Source organism: Dryobates pubescens, chromosome 25 (genome assembly GCF_014839835.1).
Source record: "Dryobates pubescens isolate bDryPub1 chromosome 25, bDryPub1.pri, whole genome shotgun sequence".
NCBI lineage: Eukaryota > Metazoa > Chordata > Aves > Piciformes > Picidae > Dryobates > Dryobates pubescens.
In genome coordinates, this window is record NC_071636.1 from 16331795 (window position 1) to 16355036 (window position 23242).

Sequence of the window (23242 nt, forward strand, 5' to 3'; positions counted from 1 at the left end):
GCCTTGGTACATATCCGAGGAGAGGCAGCGGGGGGGATACCACAGCGCAACTCAGCGACCACCCCGCAGCGCCCCGGGGCACACAGCGCGGCTTCCCCTCTGCCCCGCCCGCCGCGCTCCCGCCCGCGCCCATTGGCGGGCGTGCCGGTGACAGGCTGGGCCCTGAGCCAATCAGAATACGGAGGCTGGCGGCGCGCCGTCACGTGAGCGGAGCGGCAACATGGCGAGTGCGGTGGGAAGCTGGGAGCGCTGGGGCGAGAGGGGACCGGGGGGGGACTGGAACGGGGCGGGGGGGGACACCGCGAGGAACTGGGGTGAGAACGGGATGGGACTGGGGGAAGAGGGGGGTTGGGAAGGACTGGGGGCAGCGGGGGACACGGGGAGGGACTGGGGGAGAGGGGGACACAGGGAGGGACTGGGGGGGACTGGGAGGAGCGGGGGGCACAGGGAGGAACTGGGGGGGACTGGGAGGAGCGGGGGACACAGGGAGGGACTGGGGGAGCGGGGGGAGCGGGGGACACAGGAACTGGGGGGGCTGGGGGGAGCAGGGGACACGGGGAGGAACTGGGGGGGGACTGGGATGAGCGGGGGACACAGGAAGGGACTGGGGGAGCAGGGGGTGACACGCACCGGGAGGAACTGGGACGCCCTCCCCCCGCCCCCCCAGACCACGGCGCTGACGCAGGGCCTGGAGCGGATCCCGGACCAGTTGGGCTACCTGGTGATCAGCGACGGGGCCGTGCTGGCGGTGAGGGCGGGGGACCGCCCCCGTTACCGGGGCACGGGCTGCAGGGGGTGTCTGGGGCGCGGGGTCCCACTGATGCCGTCCCCCTGTCCCCCCGCAGTCGTCGGGGGACCTGGAGAACGACGAGCAAACGGCTGCGGTCCTGTCAGAGCTGGTGGCCACGGCCTGTGGGCTGCGGCTGCAGCGCGGCCACGACCCCCCCTTCAAGCGGCTCTCGGGTGAGTGGGGACCACCCCCCCACCCCCCCGCCCGCTTCCCCAGCCCTGTCCCCAGGGTCAAGGGCCCTCCCCAAAGCTGTCCCCAGGGTGGTGCTGGTGGTCCTGTAGTCAGTGAGGTGGCCATGGTTGGGGGACACTGGTGGCCCAGGGTGGCTGTGAGCAGGGGAATCCCTGCTGTCCCCGCAGTGGTTTTTGGGGAGCACTCCCTCCTGGTCACCATCTCTGGCCAGAAGCTCTTCGTGGTGAAGCGCCAGAACCACGTCCAGGAGCCTGTCACCGTCTGAGCCGCATCCTCGCTGCCCCTGGCAGGGGACAGTTGCCCCCTTGGGACCAGCTGTCTGCTGGCCCTGCTCCCATCCCTATGCCCTGCAGATGGCTGCTCTGCATGCCCAGGGCCACGGGGTGTCCCCTGGGCCACGTGCTGGCCCCGGTGTCACCCTCCAGACGCTGTCCCTATGCTGAGGCAATAAACTTTGTCTTGGTCCCCCGAGCCTTGCAGCCCCCCATTACGGCTCCACGTTCCCCAGCTGTGCCCCCTCAGCCCTGGCCTGGGCCTCCTCCCTGTCCCCACCCTCCCCCAGCCACACACCGCTCCCCGTCCAGCCCAGCTCTTTATTGGCACCGGCAGAGACAAATAAATAAGAGGGAGCAGAGGTGCCAGCGGGGACAGGTGGCATCGCTGTCCCCGGGGGGGGTTGGCAGTGCAGGATCCCCCCACGCTTCGGCGGTCCGGGCGTCCCCCGTGCTCCCGGCCGCAGGGCCTGGTCCCTTGCAGCCAGGCTGGAAGCCAGAGGGCCGCAGAAGCCTCCTTTGTGCCCATCCCCGCTCCGGCCCCGGGGCCTCGCCCCCAGCCCCCCGCTGCGTGTGCCCCCCACAGCTGGTCCCCTTCCAGCCACCGCTGTGCCCCCCGTCCCTGTCACTTGACAGGCTCCACCACCAGCACCTTGCACTCGCGCTTGGCGATCTTGTCCAGGGCCAGCACCGTCTTCTCGGGGGGCAGGTAGAGGGGGCGGCCCACGGGGGACCCCACCGGGGGGGTGATGGCCCTGCGCTCCATCACGCTGCCTGACCTGTGCCGGGGACACCGGGGGTGACTTGTCCCCTGCCCCCGCGCGGGGGGCTGTCCCCTGCCCCTGCCCTCCCACAGGGGGCTGTTCCCTGCCCCTGCCCTCCCACAGGGGGCTGTCCCCTGCCCCTGCCCTCCCACAGGGGGCTGTCCCCTGCCCCTGCCCTCCCACAGGGGGCTGTCCCCTGCCCGTGCCCTCCCACAGGGGGCTGTTCCCTGCCCGTGCCCTCCCACAGGGGGCTGTCCCCTGCCCGTGTCCCCCCCCCCGGCAGGGGGCTGTCCCTGTGGTGTCCCCTTGGAGCCGCCTCCTGTACCCTGTCCTGCCTCGAGCCCCTGTTCTGAGCAGCTCCCCGCCCTGTCCCCACCACCCAGCCTTGTCCTGGGTCACCTCCCAGCCCTGTCCCCACCACCCAGCCTTGTCCTGGGTCACCTCCCAGCCCTGTCCCCACCACCCAGCCTTGTCCTGGGTCACCTCCCAGCCCTGTCTCCACCACCCAGCCTTGTCCTGGGTCACCTCCCAGCCCTGTCCCCACCACCCAGCCTTGTCCTGGGTCACCTCCCAGCCCTGTCCCCACCACCCAGCCTTCTCCTGGGTCACCTCCCAGCCCTGTCCCCACCACCCAGCCTTGTCCTGGGTCACCTCCCAGCCCTGTCCCCACCACCCAGCCTTGTCCTGGGTCACCTCCCAGCCCTGTCCCCACCACCCAGCCTTCTCCTGGGTCACCTCCCAGCCCTGTCCCCACCACCCAATGTTGTCCTGGGTCACCTCCCAGCCCTGTCCCCACCACCCAGCCTTGTCCTGGGTCACCTCCCAGCCCTGTCCCCACCACCCAGCCTTGTCCTGGGTCACCTCCCAGCCCTGTCCCCACCACCCAGCCTTGTCCTGGGTCACCTCCCAGCCCTGTCCCCACCACCCCACCCCCCATTCCAGCTGCTCCCAGCCGCTGCTCTGGTCCCACCACCGTGCCCCCGCCCCGTCCCCCTGTACCTCATGAGGTGGCTGCGGGAGGGCTGCTGGTGGGAGAAGGACTGGGACCGGCCCAGCCCTGCCTGGTGCCTCTCCACCAGGTCCCTGACGGCCGGGCTGCTGGGGCTGCTCTTGCGGGACAGGGGCCGGGCCTCGGGCGGGGGGTTGGCCACGCTGGCCGTGAACTGCAGCTTCAGCTTCATGTGCTGGGACAGCTGGGGGCAGGGAGGGGCAGGTGAGGCCAGGCCGGGTGCCAGGGCAGCAGGGGGGCACGGGGGGGCCGGGGGGCACCTCGAAGAGGCCGGCTCGCAGCGCCTGGAAGGCCACGGGGATGGAGATGGCGCTGCCCTTGCGCGAGTAGCCCAGGTTGGTGAGCGGCGAGTGGCAGACGACGGCGTCCAGCGTGGCACCGGGCAGCCTCTTCCCTGCAGGGACAGCCGTGGCTGGCACGGGCACAGGGCACTGCCCAGCTGCCTCCAGCACCCCCGGGGCACCGCCGGTCCCTCGCCCCCCTTCTCCCCTCTTGCAGCCGTGGGGTCACAGCAGGGTTTGGGTTGGAGAAGACCCTTGGGGCCGTGGGGTCCAACCACAAACCCAGCACCAGCACAAGAGAGCCCTCAGCACTGGGAGGCCTCCTCCAGCGCTGGGGGCTGCACCCTGGGCCAGGCCTGGACAACTCTCAAGGGTCAGAAATTGTCTCTCAGGGCCAACCTGGACCTGCCTGGGACAGCTGGATGATGTCTACCACCTAAGCAGCACCCCAGCAGCCCCTCCAGACCCCCAGGAGATGCCCTGAGACGCCCAGCAGCCCCTTCCCCCTCTCCCTGTGCCCTCCTGCTGCCCCGGGCCCCTCGGGTGCCCTCCGGGTGCCCTCGGGTGCCCTGGGCGCCCACCAGCCGCGGTGGTCTCGGGGGTCCAGACGAGGCGCACGGCCAGGAAGTCCTGGAGCTGGTTGAGCAGGGTGTAGGTGACGGTGAAGCGCTGCCGGGCGCGCACCGGCGACTCGCAGGCCGCGGTCATCACGAAGCGAGGCCGCTCCAGGCGGATGCTGGGCAGCCTGGGGGCAGGGAGGGTACAGGGAGGTGGCACTGGGACAATGCCACCCGGGGAGGTGGGGGACGCCGGGGGGGCCCCTCGGGGTGGCTCTCACCGGTAGTGGGTGTAGATGCTGCTGGTGAAGGGCAGTTTGGGTGTTGACCACTGGACGATGGCCACCAGCGGGACCTCCAAGCCCTGGGTGAGGAGACAAAGGGTCAGAGCTGTCCCTGTCACCGTGGCTCCCAAAGTCCCCACATCCCAGCTGACTCCCCCAGAAGGGACAAACACCCACAGGGTGGCCTCTGCTGTCCCCAGGGGAAGCATAAGGTCCCCCGGGCAAGCACAAAGTCCCCCAGGCCGCCGACCAGGGCGGCGACCCTGATGCTGCCCAGGAGGGTGGCCCTTGATCCCTGGCCCAGACAGCAGGTTCCAGCCCAGGATGTCCCTGGGGGGGAAGCACAGTCACCCCCAGCGCCCCCTCACCTCCTTGGCATCCTCCGGAGGCCTCTCGGGCGCCTGCAGCTGGAACAGGAAGTTGTGCTCCTCGAGGGCGCTCAGGGCACAGGGGCAGCCCGAGCCCGCGCCGGCCACGCGGCAGAAGGCCCCCACGGGCACCTCCCCGGAGTGGTGGCTGCAGGACAGGGACAGGGAGGTGCTGGGTGACAGCAGTGGGCACCGGCAGTGCCAGCAGGGCCCTGTCCCAGCGCTCACCAGACGTCATCGACCAGCAGGACAGAGCCGTCGGGCATCACGGGCAGGTAGCTGGCATTGAAGTTGGGCAGGATCTGGACGTCCCACAGCGAGATCTCCTCCTGGGACCAACCATTGAGCACTGCAGGGACACAGGGGACAGCAAAGGACGTCAGGGGACAGCCCCGGCCCGCCCAGCTCACACCCACCCCTGCCCCACATCCTCTGCTCCACCGCGGCCACCCCACAGACACCACCCCGAGACCCCTAGCACAGCCACTTTGTCATCTCTCTGCCCATGCCACTGCCGCTTGTGACCCCTGTCCCCACCCCAGCCACCCCTGTGGCCCTGTCCTTGTCCCCCCACCTCCAGTCCTGTGCCCGTGCCCTGCCCCGCACCTTTCAGCACCGTCAGGTACTTGCCGGACACGGTGAGCTGGCGGCACCGCACCACGGGCGGGGGCAGCACGGTCAGCAGGGTGCTCACTGCAGAGAAAGGGGCATCAGGGGACGGTGGGAGGCAGCAGGGGACAGGAGGGGACACAGGGATACGGGGGGGGGGTCTCACCCTGTGCCTTGAAGGCTCCCTGCTCCTGGCGGAACACCTGGGCAGGTGCCCGCGTCTGCAGCAGCCCCAGGTAGCCGCCGGCCTCCCGCAGCTCCGCCGGCTCCGTGTCCCTCTTCCACACTGTCACCACGATCTGGGGACAGCAGAGGCACAGCTGCGGCTCCCGGGCTGCCCGCGGCCCCCGGGCTGCCCGCGGCCCCCGGGCTGCTCACCCTGTGTCACCGCTGGCCCTCGGCTCCTGTCCCCAGCTCTGCCTCGCTCTGGACAGAGGAGGGCAGCAGGTCCCCAGGTCCCACCCCCCATGACTGCACCTTGTCCCCGCAGCCCTCCCGCCCTCGGGGTCCACACTGTCCCCAAGCTGTCACCTTGGCCTTGACGGTGCCAGGGGGCAGCTTGTCCAGGGAGATGGTCAGGGGGAAGATGACTTCGTCCGTGGACACGATGGGGTCCTCCACCGGGATCTGGGGACACCGCCGGGCTCAGTGCAGGTGCTCCCCAACTTGCTCCCCGAGCCCCCTCCCTCCCCACATCCTCTGTCCCCCCGGGCCCGCCCAAACCCTCCATCGTCCCCCCCTTGTCCTCTTCCATCCCCTGTCAGCCCTTGTCCCTCTCGCCCCCCGCGACGCTCCCTGTCCCCCTTTGTCCCTCAGACCCTCCCCTGCTCCCCCGTTCCTGCCACCCACCCCAGCGGCCGGGCGCCCCGGAGGGCCCTGGCTGTGCGTCAGCAGGGCTCGGCACTCCCGGAACACGGCGGGCTCCGGCGAGGCTCCGGGGCCGTCCCCGGGGCCGTCCACATCCCCATCCCGATCGCCGCAGGCTTCGATGCCGCCGGGACTGACGCTGGCCAGGGCAGCCAGCGAGGCGGCCAGCTCGGCCCAGGCTGGCCGCCCCGGCCCAGTGCCGCCGCCGTTACCGGGCCTGCAACGGAGCACCAGGAGGAACCGGACGGTCTCACCCAGGTAAAGGTGGTTACGGCGGGGGAGCGCCCGGTACCGGCCCGGCTCACCCGACAGCAGCTCCCGGGCCGCGAACGGCACCGCCGGGAAGTACATAAAATAATCACACTGCGACTCCATCGGAACCGAGGACCGGGGGAGCCGCAAGGGATGGAGAAGGACCCGGGGGAACCGAGAAGGATCGAGAAGGAAGGGCGGAGAAGGACAGAGAGGAGCCCAAAAGGACCGGGGGGACCGGCGGAGGACCGGGAGGGACCGGGGGGGACCGGGGAACCTTGGGGATAAGGACCAGACCCAGGGGCCGGGAGGATACCGGGGGCTGGGGGATGTCGGGGCCGGGCGCGCCGGGCCGGGCCGGGGCCTCCCGGGAGCGGGGCCGGGGCCGGGGCCGGGGCCGGTTCCGGCGCGCGGCGCTTCCGGAGCGGGTGGGAGGGGCCGGAAGCGTCGTGGGCCCGCGCGGAAGCACAGCGCGCGCAGCCGAGCGCCGAGCGCATCGATCGCTCCCCCCCACACCCCTTCCTCACCTCCCCACACCCCCCACACACACACACCCCCACACACCCCCACACCCCCCCCTCCCACACCCCCCCACACACCCCCTCCCACACACCCCCACACACACCCCCTCCCACACACCCCCCACACACCCCCCCGCTAAGTGACTGACAGCGACAACAGCCAATTAAATTCCAGTTTTTATTGCCATAGCGACCACGAAGGCTGAGGGGCGGGGCGGGGGCGGCGCCTGTGCAGCAGTGGGCGGGGCCTGGCCTCCCTCGGGGGCGGGGGGCAGGGAGGCTGAGCCCAGAGCCCCGCCCTGGTAAACTGAGGCTCGGAGCTAGACGGGGCGGGCGCAGCGCCAGGGGAGTGGGCGTGGGGGACGGGCAGGACCCGGCCCCGGTAAACGGAGGCACTCGGCGGTACCGTGGGGGAGGGCTGAGCCCTATGGAGTGGGGGGCTTGAACCCCATGGAGGGGGGGTCCTGATCCCCATGGAGGAGGAACCCGAGCCCCACAGAGTGGGGGAGGGCTGAGCCCTATGGAGGAGGCACTGATCCCCATGCGGGGCGGGGGGCATTGCCTGGCCCTGGGCGGTACCATGGAGCTGGGGGGGGAGAACCAATCCCATCGTATGGAGCAGGAAAACTGAGTGGTGGTACCATGGCAGGACCCCCAGCCCCCGTGGGGAGCGGCGGGGCTGTTACTGGCCCAGAGGCACAGAGCTGTACCATGGGGGGGGCCCAGTCCCTAGGAGACCGGGGGAAGCAGCAGGGTTACCCACAGCAGGTAAACTGAGGCACAAAGTGGTTCCGTGGCAGGACCCCGACCCTCTCGGGCCTGGGGGGCCTGGAAAGCCGCGGCGCCGCCGCCGGGCTACCCGCCGGGCGGGCCGGAGGCGTTGGCCCCCGCCCCGAACTGCCGCCGGTCCAGGATGTCCTTGTACTGCAGCTCGGGGGTGGCGAGGCGGGCGCAGAGCTCGCGCTCGGCGGGGGCCAGGCCGGCCCGCAGCGCGTAGCCCAGGATCTGCGCCCGCCCCGGGGGCTGGAAGGGCCGCAGGCGGCCGTCGGCGATGGCGCGGGCGGGCAGGGGGCCCCCGCCCTGCAGGCAGCGCCGGGCCATGGCGTCGCGGCGCTGGCGCAGGCGGGCGACCTCGTCCCGCAGGCGGGCGGCCCCGAAGGCCTCGGCCCGGCGCCAGAAGGAGCGGTTGAGGTGGGCGTAGAGCGCCCAGTCGAGGCCGTTCCAGGCGCGCAGGCGCGCGGCCTGCGCAGGCGACACGCGGGGGGCGTCGCCGGGCGGGCGCCGGTTGTGCGCGAAGGCCACGACGGCCTCCTCGGGCCAGCAGAGCGCGCGGCGCAGCAGCACCAGCGACTCGTCGAAGTGCTCGGCCAGCAGCACCAGCCCGAAGCGCCGCTCCAGCCGCGCCAGCGCCGCCCGCACCTCGCCCGCGCCGCCCGCCGCCGGCAGCCCGAAGTCGAACCACTGCAGGTTGCGCGCGTAGTGGTTGCCCCGCGCCCCGGGCTCGAAGAAGCGGCCGGGGGCCGCCAGGAAGGCTGCCAGGGACGGCGCCCGGCGGAAGGCCGGCGCCACGGCGCGGTAGTAGGCGAAGGCCGACTCGGCCAGCGTGCCGGGGTCCCGCACGATGGAGAAGTAGAAGCTGTCGTTGGGCATCACCTTCTGCACCTGCCGGGGACCGCGGCAGCGGCTCGGCACCCGCGGCGGCGGCCCACGGAGACCCCCGTCCGTGGCACCCCACAGCCCCCTGCAGCCTCTCTCTATTCCAAGTGTCGAGCCCAGACCAGCCCTGCCCCCCAGTGTCCACTGTGACCCCTCTGAGCCCTGGCCATGGCACCCCAGACCCCCCTGCTGCTTCTGGCTACTCTAAGTGTTGACCCCAGACCACCCCTGCCCCACAGTGTCCCCCATCTCCTGCAGTCCCCAACCCGCCATGTCCCACCCCTGCCCCACAGTGTCCACTGTGACCCCTCTGAGCCCTGGCCATGGCACCCCAGACCCCCCTGCTGCTTCTGGCTACTCCAAGTGTTGACCCCAGACCACCCCTGCCCCACAGTGTCCCCCATCTCCTGCAGTCCCCAACCCCCCATGTCCCACCCCTGCCCCCCAATGTCCACTGTGACCCCTCTGACCCCCAGCCATGGCACCCCAGACCCCCCTGCTGCTTCTGGCTACTCCAAGTGTTGACCCCAGACCACCCCTGCCCCACAGTGTCCCCCATCTCCTGCTGTCCCCAACCCCCCATGTCCTGCCCCACACCACATCCCCCATCTCCTCCCCATGTCCCCAACAGCCATCACCTCCCTCCCACACCTCCCCACTGCATCCCCTTCCCCTCCCCTGGATGCCCCCAACCGCTGTCCCCCAGGCGCACTGCAGCTGAGCCCCCCGGCCCTGCCGCCCCGGGGGGGTACCTCGGTGAGGTTGAAGCGCATGTGGTGGCAGATGATGTCGAAGGGGGGGCCCCCCGGGCGGTACCCCTTGACCCACTGGGCACGGAAGGGCTGGGGGTAGCCGAACTGGTAGCGGTGGGGCAGGGCGAAGCGCAGCCCCCGCGCCTCCCCGAAGCGGTGCAGGATGTTCACCAGGCTGCTGCCCCCTGTCTTGTGGGTCTTGAGGAACACCAGGTGGGTGCGGGGCTGGCACGGGGGCAGGGGGGGCTCGGCGGGGGCCGTGGGGACTCTGCAGATGTGCTGGGGTCAGAGGGGACCGGCAGAGACTCCCCCCAGCCCAGGGCTGTGTTACCCTGCCTGGCCCTGGGACCCCCTTCCCACCCAGCACCCTGCAGGGGTTTGGGGGATCGAGGGGGGAGGGTGTTGTGGGGGGGACGTCTCAGCTGTGCTGAAAGGGGTCAAAGGGGCCTGGGGGGCACTGAGGACGCGGGGGGGGGGAGGGGGGGACTGGGGAGCCTGGGGGGGACACTGGGGAGCCTAGAAGCGGGGAGACACTGGGAGGCTGGAAGGGGGGGATGGCTCTGGGGAGGCTGGGGGGAGCAGGGAGCACTAGCAAGTACTGGGGGAGGGTGCAGCATGTGGTGAGTCCGGGGGCGTCTCACCTGCGCTGGAAGGGCCCCCCCAGGAGCTGCAGGGTGAAGCCGATGGTGGCGCAGACACCCAGGGCAGCCCCCAGGGTCTGCAGCCGGCAGCAGGAGGGGGGTGGCAGCTTCATCGTCCTAGGGGGAGGTCGCGGCGGCTCAAGGGATCGCCGTGGTACCTCTCGGGGGGAGCTGCCACGCTGGGGTCCATCGCCCCCCGCCTCGAAACCCAGCCACATCCCATCCGATAGTGGGGGGCGCAGCCCCGGGACCGCCCAGAGCCACGTCGTGGAGCCGGGGGGGTCCGCGGGGGCGTTGGGCCCCACCCGGGTTACAGGAAGGGGACAGGGATGAGCCAACCCTCCCCGGGACCCGGCACCTCTGTCCCCTCCCGAGGCCCCGCACCCTTCCCGCCCCCTCGGACGCCCCCCGTGACCTTTCCAGGACCCCCCCGGTGTCCCTCTGTCCCCTCACTGACCCCTGCCCCTTGTCCCCCTGCGCAGGGGGTCCCCGAGACGCCGCATTCCCCCCGACCGCTCCCCCCGTGCCCAGCGCGTCCCCGGCTCCGCTCCGGGGCTCTGGACGGTCCCGGGGCTGGGGGAGCTTCCCCTGGACATCCCCCCCCCGGCACTCACCGCTGGCTCAGCCCCGCCACATCCCGCCGCGCTCCGGTCGGGGCCCGGGGGACGCTCCGGTGTCCCGCGAGCGTGATCCGCTCAGTCGGGTCCCGTTGTTCAGCCGGGACGGGGGGGCTCTGGGTGGAGGGGAGGCGGGGGGGGGGAGCGGTGTCCCGGCGGCGGTTCCCGGTGTCCCGGCAGCGGTTCCCGGTGTCCCGGCGGCGGTTCCCGGTGTCGGTTCCCGGTGTCCCGGCGGTTGTTCTCGGTGTCCCGGACGCTCTCCCGCTCTCCGCGAACTTTCTCTTTGTCTCCCACCGCCCCGCCCCGAGACTACCCCGGCACCGGGAACAGCACCGGGAGAGGGAGCGGGAGCGGGCATGGGCCGGGACACAGCCCCGGGGCAGCGGGGGCCGCTGCCGAGCACGGGGATGGCGCCCTGGGAGCACTGGGGAGGCTGGGATGGGGCACAGGGAGCACTGGGGAGGCTGGGATGGGGCACTGGGAGCACTGGGAAGGCTGCAGGAGGCTCTGGGAGCACTGGGAAGGCTGGGATGGGGCTCTGGGAGCACTGGGGAGGCTGGGATGGGGCACAGGGAGCACTGGGGAGGCTGGGATGGGGCACTGGGAGCACTGGGGAGGCTGGGATGGGGCACAGGGAGCACTGGGGAGGCTGGGATGGGGCACTGGGAGCACTGGGAAGGCTGGGATGGGGCACTGGGAGCACTGGGAAAGCTTCAGAAGGCTCTGGGAGCACTGGGAAGGCTGGGATGGGGCACTGGGAGCACTGGGGAGGCTGCAGGAGGCTCTGGGAGCACTGGGAAGGCTGGGATGGGGCACTGGGAGCACTGGGAAAGCTGCAGGAGGCTCTGGGAGCACTGGGAAGGCTGGGATGGGGCTCTGGGAGCACTGGGAAGGCTGCAGGAGGCTCTGGGAGCACTGGGAAGGCTGGGATGGGGCACTGGGAGCACTGGGGAGGCTGGGATGGGGCTCTGGGAGCACTGGGGAGGCTGCAGGAGGCTCTGGGAGCACTGGGAAGGCTGGGATGGGGCACTGGGAGCACTGGGAAGGCTGCAGGAGGCTCTGGGAGCACTGGGAAGGCTGGGATGGGGCACTGGGAGCACTGGGGAGGCTGCAGGAGGCTCTGGGAGCACTGGGAAGTCTGGGATGGGGCACTGGGAGCACTGGGAAGGCTGCGGGGGGGGGACGGGCACTGGGAGGTACTGGGGAGCAGCGAGTGAGACCCCCTAGGCCCTATGGGGCTATAGGGGGCTGCGGGCTCTCCATAGGGGTCTACAGCAGCTCCTGGGGGTCTCTGTAAGGCTCTCTAGAGGGCTCTAGGACTCAGTGAGAGCCGATGAGAGGCTCTGTGGGGCCGCCAGAGGTCTACAGAGATCGATAGGGATCCGCAGGAGCTGCCATGGGTCTCTAGGGGTCAGTAGGCATCCGTGGGGTCTCTAGGGGTCCATGAGGACCCCGAGGAGCCTCCAGGCTCCACCCCCACGCGGTGGCCTGAGGCCCCGCCCCCGTCACGTGCCGCGCGTGCGCAGTGCCCCGGCCGGGCTCACCCCGGGCGAGCTGCACGTGCTGGGCGTGACGTCAGCGGCGGCGCTAGGCGAGCCAGGGCCCGGGGGGGGGGGGGGAGGGGGGGACGGGACTCGAACCCCTAAGGGAGACCCCGGGTAGGGGGCAGCGACCCCCGTGTGCCCTGGCCAGAGGCTTGGTGGGACCCTGACTCCCCGTCCCTGGGGCTGCCGTGTCCCCAGGGCCCCCCATGATCCCCGTGGGTCGCCCGCGGGCCCCCCATGATCCCCGTGCGACCCCCGCGGGCCCCCCATGATCCCCATGGGTCCCCCGCGGGCCCCCCATGATTCCCGTGCGACCCCCGCGGGCCCCCCATGATCCCCATGGGTCCCCCGCGGGCCCCTTCTCCTCCAGGCCCTGCTGTCCGCATGGCCCCGCAGCGCTCGACCCGGGCCCGGGGGGGCACCTCCAGCTCCGGCTCCTCTGCTGCCACCAGCGCTGGCCCCAGCTGCAGCTCCCCCCCATCAACACCAGCCCCCAGCAGCCCGTGAGTGGGGGGTCCCAGCCAGACCCAGGAGAATGAGGAGAAGGGGCTGGGGGAGAGCTTCTGGGGAGGGGCTGGAGAGCTGCTGAGCTCTTCGGGTGGTGGAGAAGAGGAACTGGCCCCAGGTTGCTCCAGGGGAGCTTCAGGCTGGCCTTGAGGGTCAATTTCCATCCCTTGAGGGCTGCCCAGGGCAGTGGTGGAGCCCCCATCTCCGGAGCGGTCCCCAGGTGCTGCGGGCCCTGGTTTGGACGTGCCCTGGTGGGGCTGGGGTCGTGGTCGGACCCTGTGCCCCCAGAGGTCTCCTCCAACCCAAACCCTTCCCCCAGGGACCTCACCAGCGACGACTCCGACAGCGACTTCGAGGCCACCCTGCGGCCGCCCACCAAGCGCCGCTCCCGGCGGCCGCCCAGCCACGTCCGTGTGCCCCCCCCCCAGCCCACTGTGTCCCCCCCACAGTCCTGTATCCCCCCCCCCGGGCCCGCCCCCCCGGGGCTGCCCAAACCTTCGCCGTGTCCTCTCGGCAGGTCCCGAAGCGTCCCAGGCAGAGGGACCCCAGCGTGACCCCCACCAGCCCTGACCATGGGACTCTCTTCCAGGCTGTGCTGTCAGCCAAGGCCGACCTGGAGGTGACCCCCAGGCCCCCCCCAGCACCCCGGAGCGAGGGGACCCCAGGTGCTGGTGGCCATCCCGTGTCCTGTGCCTGCAGACGCTGGTGGACGAGTGGCTGGAGACCTACCAGGAGGACCGGGAGAGAGGGTTCCTGGAGCTGGCAAACTTCCTGGTGCGCTCCTGCGGCTGCAGAGGTGGGGCCCGGGGTGGCCTGGGGGGCAGCGGGGGCTGGGCAGCCGGGGAAGGGGCTGGGGAGCCGGGGAGGGGCAGCCGGGGAAGGGGCTGGGGAGCCGGGGAAGGGACTGGGGTATGAGGAGGGTCTGGAGAACAGGACCCCCCACCTGCCCCCCGGCTCCCCCAGGCGTGGTGACCCCCAGGATGTTCCGGGAGCTGCCGAACTCGGAGATCATCCAGCGGCTGACGCAGGAGTTCGCCGAGGTGCTGCCCGGGGCTGCGGGGCGGGAGCTGGCGCCAGCCCGCCGCGGGGGTCCCGTGCCCACCTTCTGCTGCCCACCAGGACTCGCCCGAGTACCCTCTGGCCGCGGGCACCCAGCCCTGGCGCCGCTTCCGCGCCGGCTTCTGCGGGCTGCTGGCGGCCGTGGTGCGGCGCTGCCGCTTCGGGGCCATCTTCGACGGCTTCCTGCTGGACGCCCTGGTGGCGCTGCTGACCGGCCTGGCCGACTCGCAGGTGCGGGCGTTCCGCCACACCGGCACCCTGGCAGGTAGGGGCGGGGGGCACGGGGGGCGGGAGGCGGGTCCGGGCGTTCCGGCGCCCTGGCAGGTAGGGGCGGGGGGCGCAGGGGGCATGGGGGGCGGGTCCGGGCGTTCCGGCGCCCTGGCAGGTAGGGGCGGGGGGCGCAGGGGGCATGGGGGGCGGGTCCGGGCGTTCCGGCGCCCTGGCAGGTAGGGGCGGGCAGGGCGCGCCGCGGGCGGGGGGCGCCGCGGGCAGGGGGCACCGGGCGGGGGGCACCGGGCGGGCCCTGAGCCGCTGCTCCCTGGCAGCCGTGAAGCTGCTGACGGCGCTGGGGGAGGTGGCGCTGGACGTCGGAAGGCAGCGGGACAGCAACCGGCGGCACCTGGAGGCGGAGCAGGGCAAGGAGCCTGAGCGCAGGGCTGCCGGCAGGGTGGAGACACTGCTGGAGAAGAGCCAGGAGGTGAGCGGGGGGTGGGCAGCGGGGCGGGGGGCAGCGGGGCGCGGGGCGCTGGGCCGGTGAGCACCGTCTGACTTCCCGCCGCGGCGCCCTCAGCTCCAGGAGCAGCAGCAGGAGATGGAGGACCTGATGAATGCCATCTTCAAGGGGGTCTTTGTGCACCGCTACAGGTCCGGGGGGGCTAGGAGCAGGCGGGGCACGGGGGAGGCGGGCACGGGAAGGTGGCAGCAGTGGGGCTGTGCCCGTGCAGGGACGTGGTGCCCGAGATCCGTGCCCTCTGCATGGAGGAGCTGGGCACCTGGATGAAGAGCTACCCGACCTTGTTCCTCACTGACGGGCACCTCAAGTACCTGGGCTGGACCCTGCACGACAAGGTGGGCTGGGGGCGTGGGGGGCTGCGGGGTCACCCCTGGGCAGGGGTCCCGCCGATGCCACCCAGCTGATGCCCCCCTGTGCCCGCAGCATGGGGGGGTGAGGCTGCAGGTGGTGAAGGCTCTGCAGGGCCTCTATGGGCACCGTGGCACTGCCACGCACCTGGAGCTCTTCACCAGCCGCTTCAAGGTGAGGAGGGGGCTGCAAGGGGCCCACGAGGCCTTCAGGGGGGCCCTGACGCTGACCGCCCCCCCCGGGCAGGGCCGGCTGGTGGCCATGGTGCTGGACAAGGAGCCCGAGGTGGCCCTGGAGGTGGTGAAGCTGCTGACGATGATGCTGGAGTGAGTGGGGAACACGGGGGGGGGGCTGGGGGGTGCTGGGGGGCAGGGGCTGGGCCAGGGCATGGGGGGAGCCTGGGGGCAGGCCTGGGCCCTGGGGGGCACAGGAGGATCCTAGGTGACGGGGGCTGAGGCTAGGGCCTGAGGAGCACAGGGAGGGGCTGGGGGCAGGGGCTGGGCCCTGGGGGCACTGGGGGGCACAGGGAGGGGCTGGGGCCAGGGGCTGGGCCCTGGGGGGGCTGGGGGGCACAGGGAGGGGCTGGGGCCAGGGGCTGGGCCCTGGGGGGGCTGGGGGCAGGGGCTGGGCCCGGGGGGGCACAGGGAGGGGCCAGGGGCAGGAGCTGGGCTCTGGGGGGCCCGGGGGGGGGGGCTGGGGGCAGGGGCTGGGCTCTGGGGGGCACAGGGAGGGGCTGGGGCCAGGGGCTGGGCCCGGGGGGGCACAGGGAGGGGCCGGGGGCAGGAGCTGGGCTCTGGGGGGCCCGGGGGGGGGGGGGCCGGGGGCAGGGGCTGGGCTCTGGGGGGCACAGGGAGGGGCTGGGGGCAGGGGCTGGGCCCGGGGGGGCACAGGGAGGGGCTGGGGGCAGGGGCTGGGCCCGGGGGGGCACAGGGAGGGGCTGGGGGCCCAGGCCCGGGGGCAGGGGCTGCACTCTCTGCCCCTCAGCACCACGGAGGAGGCGCTGTCGGAGGACGACTGCTGCCAGCTGTACCTCCTGGTCTACGCTGCCAGCCGCCCGCTGGCCTCCGCCGCTGGCCTCTTCCTCTACCGCAGGTGCCCCTGGGCTGTGCCGCCTGGCGCCCCCCCCCGGCCCGGGCGCTCAGCTGCCCCTCTGCCCTGCGGCTGTGGCACCGGGGGCTGGCACCGCCCGGCTCTGCCCTCGCTGTGCCCCTGCTGGCTCTTGGCCCTGCTGCTGCTTGGGCTCCCGCTGCCCGCTGATGGCACCGCCGCTGCCTCCCTGCCCCCTGGGGCTGGCACCGCCCAGCACAGGGCGGATCAGGGCCCCCTCCCCGTCCCTGTCCCTGTCCCCAAGCTCTCAGGACCCCCGGGGTGACCCCAACCATGCCCCCCAGGCTGCTGGACCCTGCTGGGGACAACCACAGCTTCCTGCGGCTGCTGCTGGACTTCTTCCTGGAGAGTGAGGTGGGAGGGGGCCTGGGGGGGGGGGGGGGCCCGGGGGTCCCAGGGAGTCCTGAGGGTCCCTGGCACCCCCTGATGCCCCTGTGCCCTTGCCAGCTCCACGAGCATGCGGCCTACCTGGTGGACAGCCTCTGGGACTGCGCCGGGCACCGGCTGCGCGACTGGGACGGCATCAGCAGCCTGCTGCTGCAGGGGGCACCCCCCGAGGGTCTGGCACTGGGGGCTCTGGGATGGCATCAGCAGCCTGCTGCTGCAGGGGGCACCCCCCGAGGGTCTGGCACTGGGGGCACTGTGATGGCATCAGCAGCCTGCTGCTGCAGGGGGCACCCCCCGAGGGTCTGGCACTGGGGGCTCTGGGATGGCATCAGCAGCCTGCTGCTGCAGGGGGCACCCCCCGAGGGTCTGGCACTGGGGGCACTGGGATGGCATCAGCAGCCTGCTGCTGCAGGGGGCACCCCCCGAGGGTCTGGCACTGGGGGCTCTGGGATGGCATCAGCAGCCTGCTGCTGCAGGGGGCACCCCCCGAGGGTCTGGCACTGGGGGCACTGGGGGCACTGGGATGGCATCAGCAGCCTGCTGCTGCAGGGGGCACCCCCCGAGGGTCTGGCACTGGGGACTCTGGGATGGCATCAGCAGCATGCTGCTGCAGGGGGCACCCCCCGAGGGTCTGGCACTGGGGGCACTGGGGGCACTGGGATGGCATCAGCAGCCTGCTGCTGCAGGGGGCACCCCCCGAGGGTCTGGCACTGGGGGCACTGTGATGGCATCATCAGCCTGCTGCTGCAGGGGGCACCCCCCGAGGGTCTGGCACTGGGGGCACTGGGATGGCATCAGCAGCCTGCTGCTGCAGGGGGCACCCCCCGAGGGTCTGGCACTGGGGGCACTGTGATGGCATCATCAGCCTGCTGCTGCAGGGGGCACCCCCCGAGGGTCTGGCACTGGGGGCACTGGGATGGCATCAGCAGCCTGCTGCTGCAGGGGGCACCCCCCGAGGGTCTGGCACTGGGGGGCACTGGGGGCTCTGGGATGGCATCAGCAGCCTGCTGCTGCAGGGGGCACCCCCCGAGGGTCTGGCACTGGGGGGCACTGGGGGCTCTGGGATGGCATCAGCAGCATGCTGCTGCAGGGGGCACCCCCCGAGGGTCTGGCTCTGGGGGCACTGGGATGGCATCAGCAGTGTGCTGCTGCAGGGGGCACCCCCCGAGGGTCTGGCACTGGGGGGCACTGGGGGCACTGGGATGGCATCATCAGCCTGCTGCTGCAGGGGGCACCCCCCGAGGGTCTGGCACTGGGGACTCTGGGATGGCATCAGCAGCCTGCTGCTGCAGGGGGCACCCCCCGAGGGTCTGGCACTGGGGGCACTGTGATGGCATCAGCAGCCTGCTGCTGCAGGGGGCACCCCCCGAGGGTCTGGCATTGGGGACTCTGGGATGGCATCAGCAGCCTGCTGCTGCAGGGGGCACCCCCCGAGGGTCTGGCACTGGGGACTCTGGGATGGCATCAGCAGCCTGCTGCTGCAGGGGGCACCCCCCGAGGGTCTGGCACTGGGGGCACTGGGGGCACTGTGGTGGCATCAGCAGCCTGCTGCTGCAGGAGGCACCCCCCGAGAGTCTGGCACTGGGGGCACTCTGATGGCATCATCAGCCTGCTGCTGCAGGGGGCACCCCCCGAGGGTCTGGCACTGGGGACTCTGGGATGGCATCAGCAGCCTGCTGCTGCAGGGGGCACCCCCCGAGGGTCTGGCACTGGGGGCACTGGGGGCACTGTGGTGGCATCAGCAGCCTGCTGCTGCAGGAGGCACCCCCCGAGAGTCTGGCACTGGGGGCACTCTGATGGCATCATCAGCCTGCTGCTGCAGGGGGTGCCCCTGGAAGGTTGGGCACTGGGATGTCTCTGGAGCCACTGGGGGGGCACTGGGATGCACTGGCACACCCCCAATGGGCACTGGGACGCAGTGGGGCAGCACTGTGCTGCTGCTGGGGTGTTGGCAGGTGCCCAGGAGCCTTACTGGGCCATACTGGGTGGCACTGGGAGGGCAGGGGGAGCCCGAGTGCCCCCCAGCCCTGCTGTGTGCCCCTCCCCCCAGGTTTGGCAGCCCCCCAGGAGCAGGCTCTGGTCCAGGTCCTGGCTGCCAGCGTGGCCCAGGCAGCCCAGGGGCACCCCCCAGTGGGCCGGGAGCCCCCCAGGAAGGTACCAGCAGCCAGGGGCTGGGCACGGGGACAGGGAGGGACCCCCGAACCCCCCAGGGGTCCCCAGCAGCCCTGACCCCCTCTGTGCCCCCAGCCCTCGGCGCAGCAGCGCAAGGCCCAGGCAGAGGAGAGGACCAGGCTGAGCCTCTGCCTCATCCCCGTCCTGCCTCAGCTGCTGGCCAAGGTGAGGGGGCCACGGGGGGGGTGCTCCTGGAGGGTTGGGGGCAGCTTTTGGGGGGTATCGACCCCCAGCCCCCCCGAACCGAGCTGCCCCCCCCCGCCCAGTTCTCGGCCGACGCAGAGACAGCGACAGCGCTGCTGGAGCTGCTGCCGTGCCTGGAGCTCAGCCTCTGCCGCAGCGGCCGGATGGAGAAGGTAGGGCTGGCCCCTGCCGGCCCCTGCCGGCCCCTGCCGGCCCCCCGGTGTTCCCCCGTGTGCCCCCCCCGCTGTCCCCCCGTATCCCCCCACCCCGTGCCCCCCGTGTGCCCCCGTGCCCACGCCCCTGTGCCCGCAGCACGTGGAGCGAGTGCTGGGGCAGCTGCAGGAGGTGGTGCAGAAGCACTCGGGGCAGGGGGTGCTGGGGGCTGCCTCCCGTGCCCTGCATGCCCTCTGTGCCCCTGCCCTGCCCACGCGGCCCCAGGGGGACCTGGCCCGGGGCCTCCTGGCAGATCAGCTGGCAGAGAGGTGCCAGGGGCACATCGATGAGCTGCTGCAGGTGAGGGGCAGGATGGGGGTGTGGGGGGCAGGGAGGGAGCAGGATGGGGGTGGGGGGGGCAGGGAGGGGGCAGGATGGGGGGGGGCAGGGAGGGGGCAGGATGGGGGTGTGGGGGGCAGGGAAGGAGCAGGGGCAGGATGGGGGGGTGAGGAGCAGGGAGGGGGCAGGATGGGGGGCAGGATGGGGGTGTGGGGTCAGGGAGGGAGCAGGGGCAGGATGGGGGTGTGGGGGGCAGGGAGGGAGCAGCATGGGGGGCAGGATGGGGGTGTGGGGGGCAGGGAGGGGGCAGGATGGGGGGGGCCGGATGGGGGTGTCGGGGGGCAGGGAGGTGGCAGGATGGGGGGGGCAGGATGGGGGTGTGGGGGGCAGGGAGGTGGCAGGATGGGGGGGGCAGGATGGGGGTGTGGGGGGCAGGGAGGTGGCAGGATGGGGGGGGCAGGATGGGGGTGTGGGGGCAGGGAGGGAGCAGGGGCAGGATGGGGGTGTGGGGGGCAGGGAGGTGGCAGGAGGGGGGGGGCAGGATGGGGGTGTGGGGGGCAGGGAGGTGGCAGGATGGGGGTGTGGGGGGCAGGGAGGGAGCAGGATGGAGGGGGCAGGATGGGGGGGTGGGGGGGCAGGGAGGGGGCAGGATGGGGACACAGAGGGTGGGGGTGGCAGGATGGGGACACAGAGGGTGGGGGGGGCAGGACAGCCCAGCTGTGCTGCTGGGTGGGGACATCCAGCAAGGGCCAGCAGGGCGTGGGGGGTCCCCAGCCCCCCCTGGGGGTGTCCCCAATGGGGCCTGTGCGGGTGCCAGGCCACGTCCCTGGAGGAGCAGGAGCTGTACAGCATGGCAGCCACGTTCAGGAGGATCTCAGCCCTCTTCAGGTGAGGGGGCAGCCCCTGCCAGTGTCCCCAGGGGTGCCCCATGCCCTGCCCCCCGCCCCCCCCGACCTCACTTTGTCCCTGCAGCGCCCACGACCTGACCCCCTGGCAGCTCTTCGAGCCCTGCGCCAGGCTGCTGCAGCACGCTGCGGACACGGGCGAGGTGCCAGCGCAGGTACCCGCCGGGGGGCGCCGTGGTGGGGGCGTCCCGGGGGTCCTGGGCGCAGGGTGAGGGCCTCCTGGGGAGCCTCAGCCCGGTGCCCGCCCCGCAGGTCCTGGTGCCCACCATCTCCTGCCTGCACTACCACCTGCTGTGGGAGCTCTCGCGGCTGCCCGCGGCCCACGTCCCCAAGGTGAGCGGCAGGGGGCGGCGGCGGGCACGGCCCTGGGCAGGGCTCTGGGGTGTGCCCAGCGTCCCCTGAGCCCCTCCCGGGTGCAGGAGCAGCTGCAGAGCCTGAGGAGAAGAGTTGGCATCTTCAGCTCGCTGTGCCAGGGCTGCCTGGGGGACGCCGAGGGCAGCGTCCGCGAGCAGGTAGGGGGCGGCCGGGGCGGGGCCCCCCCCGGGCTGCCCGGCGTGGTGCCCACGGCCCGAGCCGTGCCCACGCCGTGCCCACGCCGTGCCCACGCTGTCCCCAGGCCTTCATGGTGCTCAGTGACCTGCTGCTGGTGCTGGGCCCGCGGCTGGCCCAGGGGGGCCGGGAGGAGCTGCTGCCCCTGGTGCTGGTGCCCGAGGCCGGGCTGCAGGCGCAGCTGGCAGCCTTCCTCATGGACCACGTCTTCTACCACGGCCACAGCGAGCCCCCGGCCGCCGGTGGGTGTCCAGGGTGCCCCCCGGGGGGTCCTGCCTGCCCCCCAGGGGTCCCCAGCACCCCCTCGCTGTCCCACTCCTGCGGTGAATGTGGGGCACGGGGGGGGGGGGGGACCACAGGGGCGGGGGGGGGGGGTGCCAGCTGGGTCTGGGGGTGTCCAGGTGTGTCTGGGGGTCTCTTGAGGATCTCCAGGAGGGCCTGGGGGTCCCCCCTGCCCCCCTGTCCCTTTAGAGGACGGCGAGGGTCCCATCCAGGAGCTCCACCAGCGCCGCCTGCTCCTGGCCGGCTTCTGCAAGCTGCTGGTCCACGAGGTGCTGGAGCTCAGCGCCGCCTCCGACGTCTTCAAGCACTATGCCAAGGTGGGGGCCACCCCCCAGCGCCCCCTCCCGGGGCCGCCGGCGCCCTCTGGCACGGCCCCGGGGGACGCAGACCCTGTCGCCCCCTGCCCAGTTCTACAGCGACTACGGCGACATCATGCGGGAGACGCTGAGCTGCGCCCGGCAGAGGGACCGGCGGCGCTGGGCCGGGGTCCTGCTGCTCAGCCTGCAGCAGGTGGGGGCGCCGGGGGGGCTCCGCGCCGGCCGGGGGTCCGGCAGGCTCCGCAGAGCCCGGAGGGAGGGCACCGGGGGGGGGGGGTCCGGGAGGCGCTGGGGGGCTCCAGGGGGGCTCCGGAGGATGGCTCTCAGGGGTTCTAGAGAGCTCCAGGTGTGGAGGGGGACCGAGGGGGTCTGGGGGGCCTCAGGGGGGACCCAGGAGGACCCCGAGGTGCGGAGGGGGGGTCTGGAGGGTGTGCAGAGATGTCTAGGAGGGCTTTGAGGGGTGCTGGAGAGTTCAGAGTGGAGCTGCGGCTGGGAAGCTCCGGCTGGGGCTGGGGGCTCCCGGCGGGGCTGGGGGCGCCGCGGAGCGCCCCTGAGCCCGGCTGTCCCCGCAGCTGCTGGCGGAGCTGCTGCTGCAGCAGGGTCCCGGGGCGGCGGCCGAGGACCTCCCGGAGCTGCGGCTCCTGGCTCGCCGCTTCTCGGCGCTCCTGGGCTCGCCGCGGGACCGAGCGGCGCTGCTGGCCCTGCACCGGTGCGGGGGGCTCCGGGGGGGCGGGGGGGGTTCAGCCCAGCTCACCCCCCCCCAGGGAGGGCATCCGCTTCGCCCTGCAGGACCCCCCCGGGCCGGGGAAGCCCCCCCTGAACCTGCCCTTCTTGGAGGTGCTGGGAGAGCTCTCGGCGCGGCTGCGGCGCCCGGACCGGGCAGCGATGTGAGGGGGGAGCCTGGGGGGAGCGGGGGGGTCCGGAGCGGTGTCCTTGGCAGGGGATGGGGGACCCTCACGGGTCTTCGAGGGCTAGGTGGGGTGCCCACCGTGCCCCCCGCGCCCCCCAGCCTGGCATACCTGGAGCAGCAGTGCCAGCAGCAGGGGGCGCTGCCCTCCTGGCCGCCCCTGGCCGCCTACCGCCGCTCACTGCAGGATGAGGAGGGGGCTCCCAGCGGCCGCCCCCCCGCCAAGAGACGTCGCCGTGATGGTGAGGGGAGGGGGCGAACCCCCTCTGGTTCCAGCATCCCACAGCCCAGCACCCCTCGGGGTGGGGACAGGGACAGTCTGGGGGGGGGGGGGGCCCAGTGCTGACCCCCCCCATCCCCCGCAGCCCCCCCCGATTCTAGCCCCTGGCCCAGCAGCCCCCCAGCCAGCCCTGCCCTGACCAGCACCGCACTGAGGGGGAGGCCCCAGCCCCCCCTCTCCTGGGACCACCTGAGGTGAGCACAGTGCCCCCAGAGCTCTCCATGCAGGACCCCCAAGGTGGGCACCCCCCCCCCCCGGACCCCTCTCCACTCCCCACTGTCTCCTCCTGCAGCAGCAGCTCCCAGGGGAGCCGGCCCAGGGAGGCCCAGCGGTGAGTGGGGGGCACTGGGGGGGGGAGGGGGCCAGGGGAGCACTGGGAGGGGCCTGGGGGGTGGGGCTTGGGGGTTAAGTATGGAGAAGACTGGGGGGAAACTGGAAAGCATGGGGGGGTGCCCAGGGTGGGCACTGGGTCTGGGGGGAGCCCTGGAGAGGGGTCCCTCTCTTTGTGTCCCCCCCCCACCGTGGGGTAGTTTTTGGGGGAGGGTCTCTGCTGCAGGCTCAGTTTGATGGTTGAGGAGGAGCTGCAAGAAGAGAGCAGCGAGGAGCACCCCCAGGAGCCCCCCGAGCTGGGCAGGGTGAGGCCACCCCCACCCCAGGCACCTCCTGCCCCCCCCAGGGGCGCCCCCACCCCACCACCACTTCCTGCCCCCCCCAGGGGTGCCCCCAACCCACCACCAGCTCTTGTGCCCCCAGGCTGCCCTGGACCAGCTCTGTGACCTCTTCGACTCTCCCATCCTGGGCAAGGAGGTGAGCAGGGGCCAGGGGAGGGACCCCCCCAAACCAGACACCACCCCCCCCCAAACCAGACCCCCCCTGTCCCAGGGGGTCCTCCCAGGAGCCTTCTCTCCCCCCAGGCCACCTGAGGCAGGGACCCCCCCAGCTCGAACCAGTTTGGAGCCAGTTTATTGTTGCAGCCCAGTTTGGGGCCAGTTAATAAAGGTTTGGTGCATCTCAGCCTGGCGCCGGGGGGCGGGGCCG

General features: G+C 72.6%; 4 protein-coding genes across 6 annotated transcripts; 2 read left to right on the plus strand and 2 right to left on the minus strand.

Annotated features, from left to right (window-relative positions):
- The first annotated feature begins 193 nt into the window (after positions 1-193).
- LAMTOR4 (late endosomal/lysosomal adaptor, MAPK and MTOR activator 4) lies at positions 194-1351 on the plus strand. Of its 2 annotated transcripts, none has more exons than XM_054173117.1 (4): positions 194-232; positions 668-748; positions 846-963; positions 1150-1351. In XM_054173117.1, the coding sequence occupies exons 1-4, from the start codon at positions 221-223 to the stop codon at positions 1245-1247; spliced, it is 309 nt and encodes a 102-aa protein (XP_054029092.1). In that variant the 5' UTR covers positions 194-220; the 3' UTR covers positions 1248-1351. The 2 variants fall into 2 exon arrangements, with proteins under 2 accessions (XP_054029092.1, XP_054029093.1); XM_054173118.1 differs by having other exon boundaries at positions 204-223.
- A 455-nt stretch (positions 1352-1806) lies between these two features.
- Positions 1807-6474, minus strand: TRAPPC14 (trafficking protein particle complex subunit 14). 2 transcript variants are annotated; one of them, XM_054172994.1, is made up of 11 exons: positions 5976-6474; positions 5658-5753; positions 5293-5425; positions 5124-5210; positions 4746-4866; positions 4518-4665; positions 4147-4229; positions 3890-4053; positions 3288-3421; positions 3018-3211; positions 1807-2033 (listed from the first exon to the last, which is right to left on the minus strand). In XM_054172994.1, the coding sequence occupies exons 1-11, from the start codon at positions 6366-6368 to the stop codon at positions 1880-1882; spliced, it is 1707 nt and encodes a 568-aa protein (XP_054028969.1). In that variant the 5' UTR covers positions 6369-6474; the 3' UTR covers positions 1807-1879. The 2 variants fall into 2 exon arrangements, with proteins under 2 accessions (XP_054028969.1, XP_054028968.1); XM_054172993.1 differs by having other exon boundaries at positions 3288-3439.
- Positions 6475-7610: 1136 nt separating this feature from the next.
- GAL3ST4 (galactose-3-O-sulfotransferase 4) lies at positions 7611-10058 on the minus strand. The gene is made up of 4 exons (XM_054172995.1): positions 9816-10058; positions 9681-9690; positions 9175-9453; positions 7611-8428 (listed from the first exon to the last, which is right to left on the minus strand). Exons 1-4 carry the CDS (start codon positions 10031-10033, stop codon positions 7622-7624), a joined length of 1314 nt encoding a protein of 437 aa, XP_054028970.1. The 5' UTR covers positions 10034-10058; the 3' UTR covers positions 7611-7621.
- A 2302-nt stretch (positions 10059-12360) lies between these two features.
- STAG3 (stromal antigen 3) lies at positions 12361-23127 on the plus strand. The gene is made up of 30 exons (XM_054172853.1): positions 12361-12479; positions 12803-12896; positions 13001-13102; positions 13183-13279; positions 13447-13523; positions 13603-13807; positions 14088-14239; positions 14333-14406; positions 14487-14610; positions 14699-14797; positions 14870-14949; positions 15608-15715; positions 16015-16084; positions 16178-16289; positions 18168-18271; positions 18365-18454; positions 18556-18645; positions 18785-18985; positions 19782-19852; positions 19937-20024; positions 20122-20202; positions 20289-20381; positions 20486-20656; positions 20901-21017; positions 21109-21210; positions 21590-21726; positions 21782-21904; positions 22027-22166; positions 22920-23011; positions 23119-23127. Exons 1-30 carry the CDS (start codon positions 12361-12363, stop codon positions 23125-23127), a joined length of 3222 nt encoding a protein of 1073 aa, XP_054028828.1.
- The last annotated feature ends 115 nt before the right edge of the window (positions 23128-23242 follow it).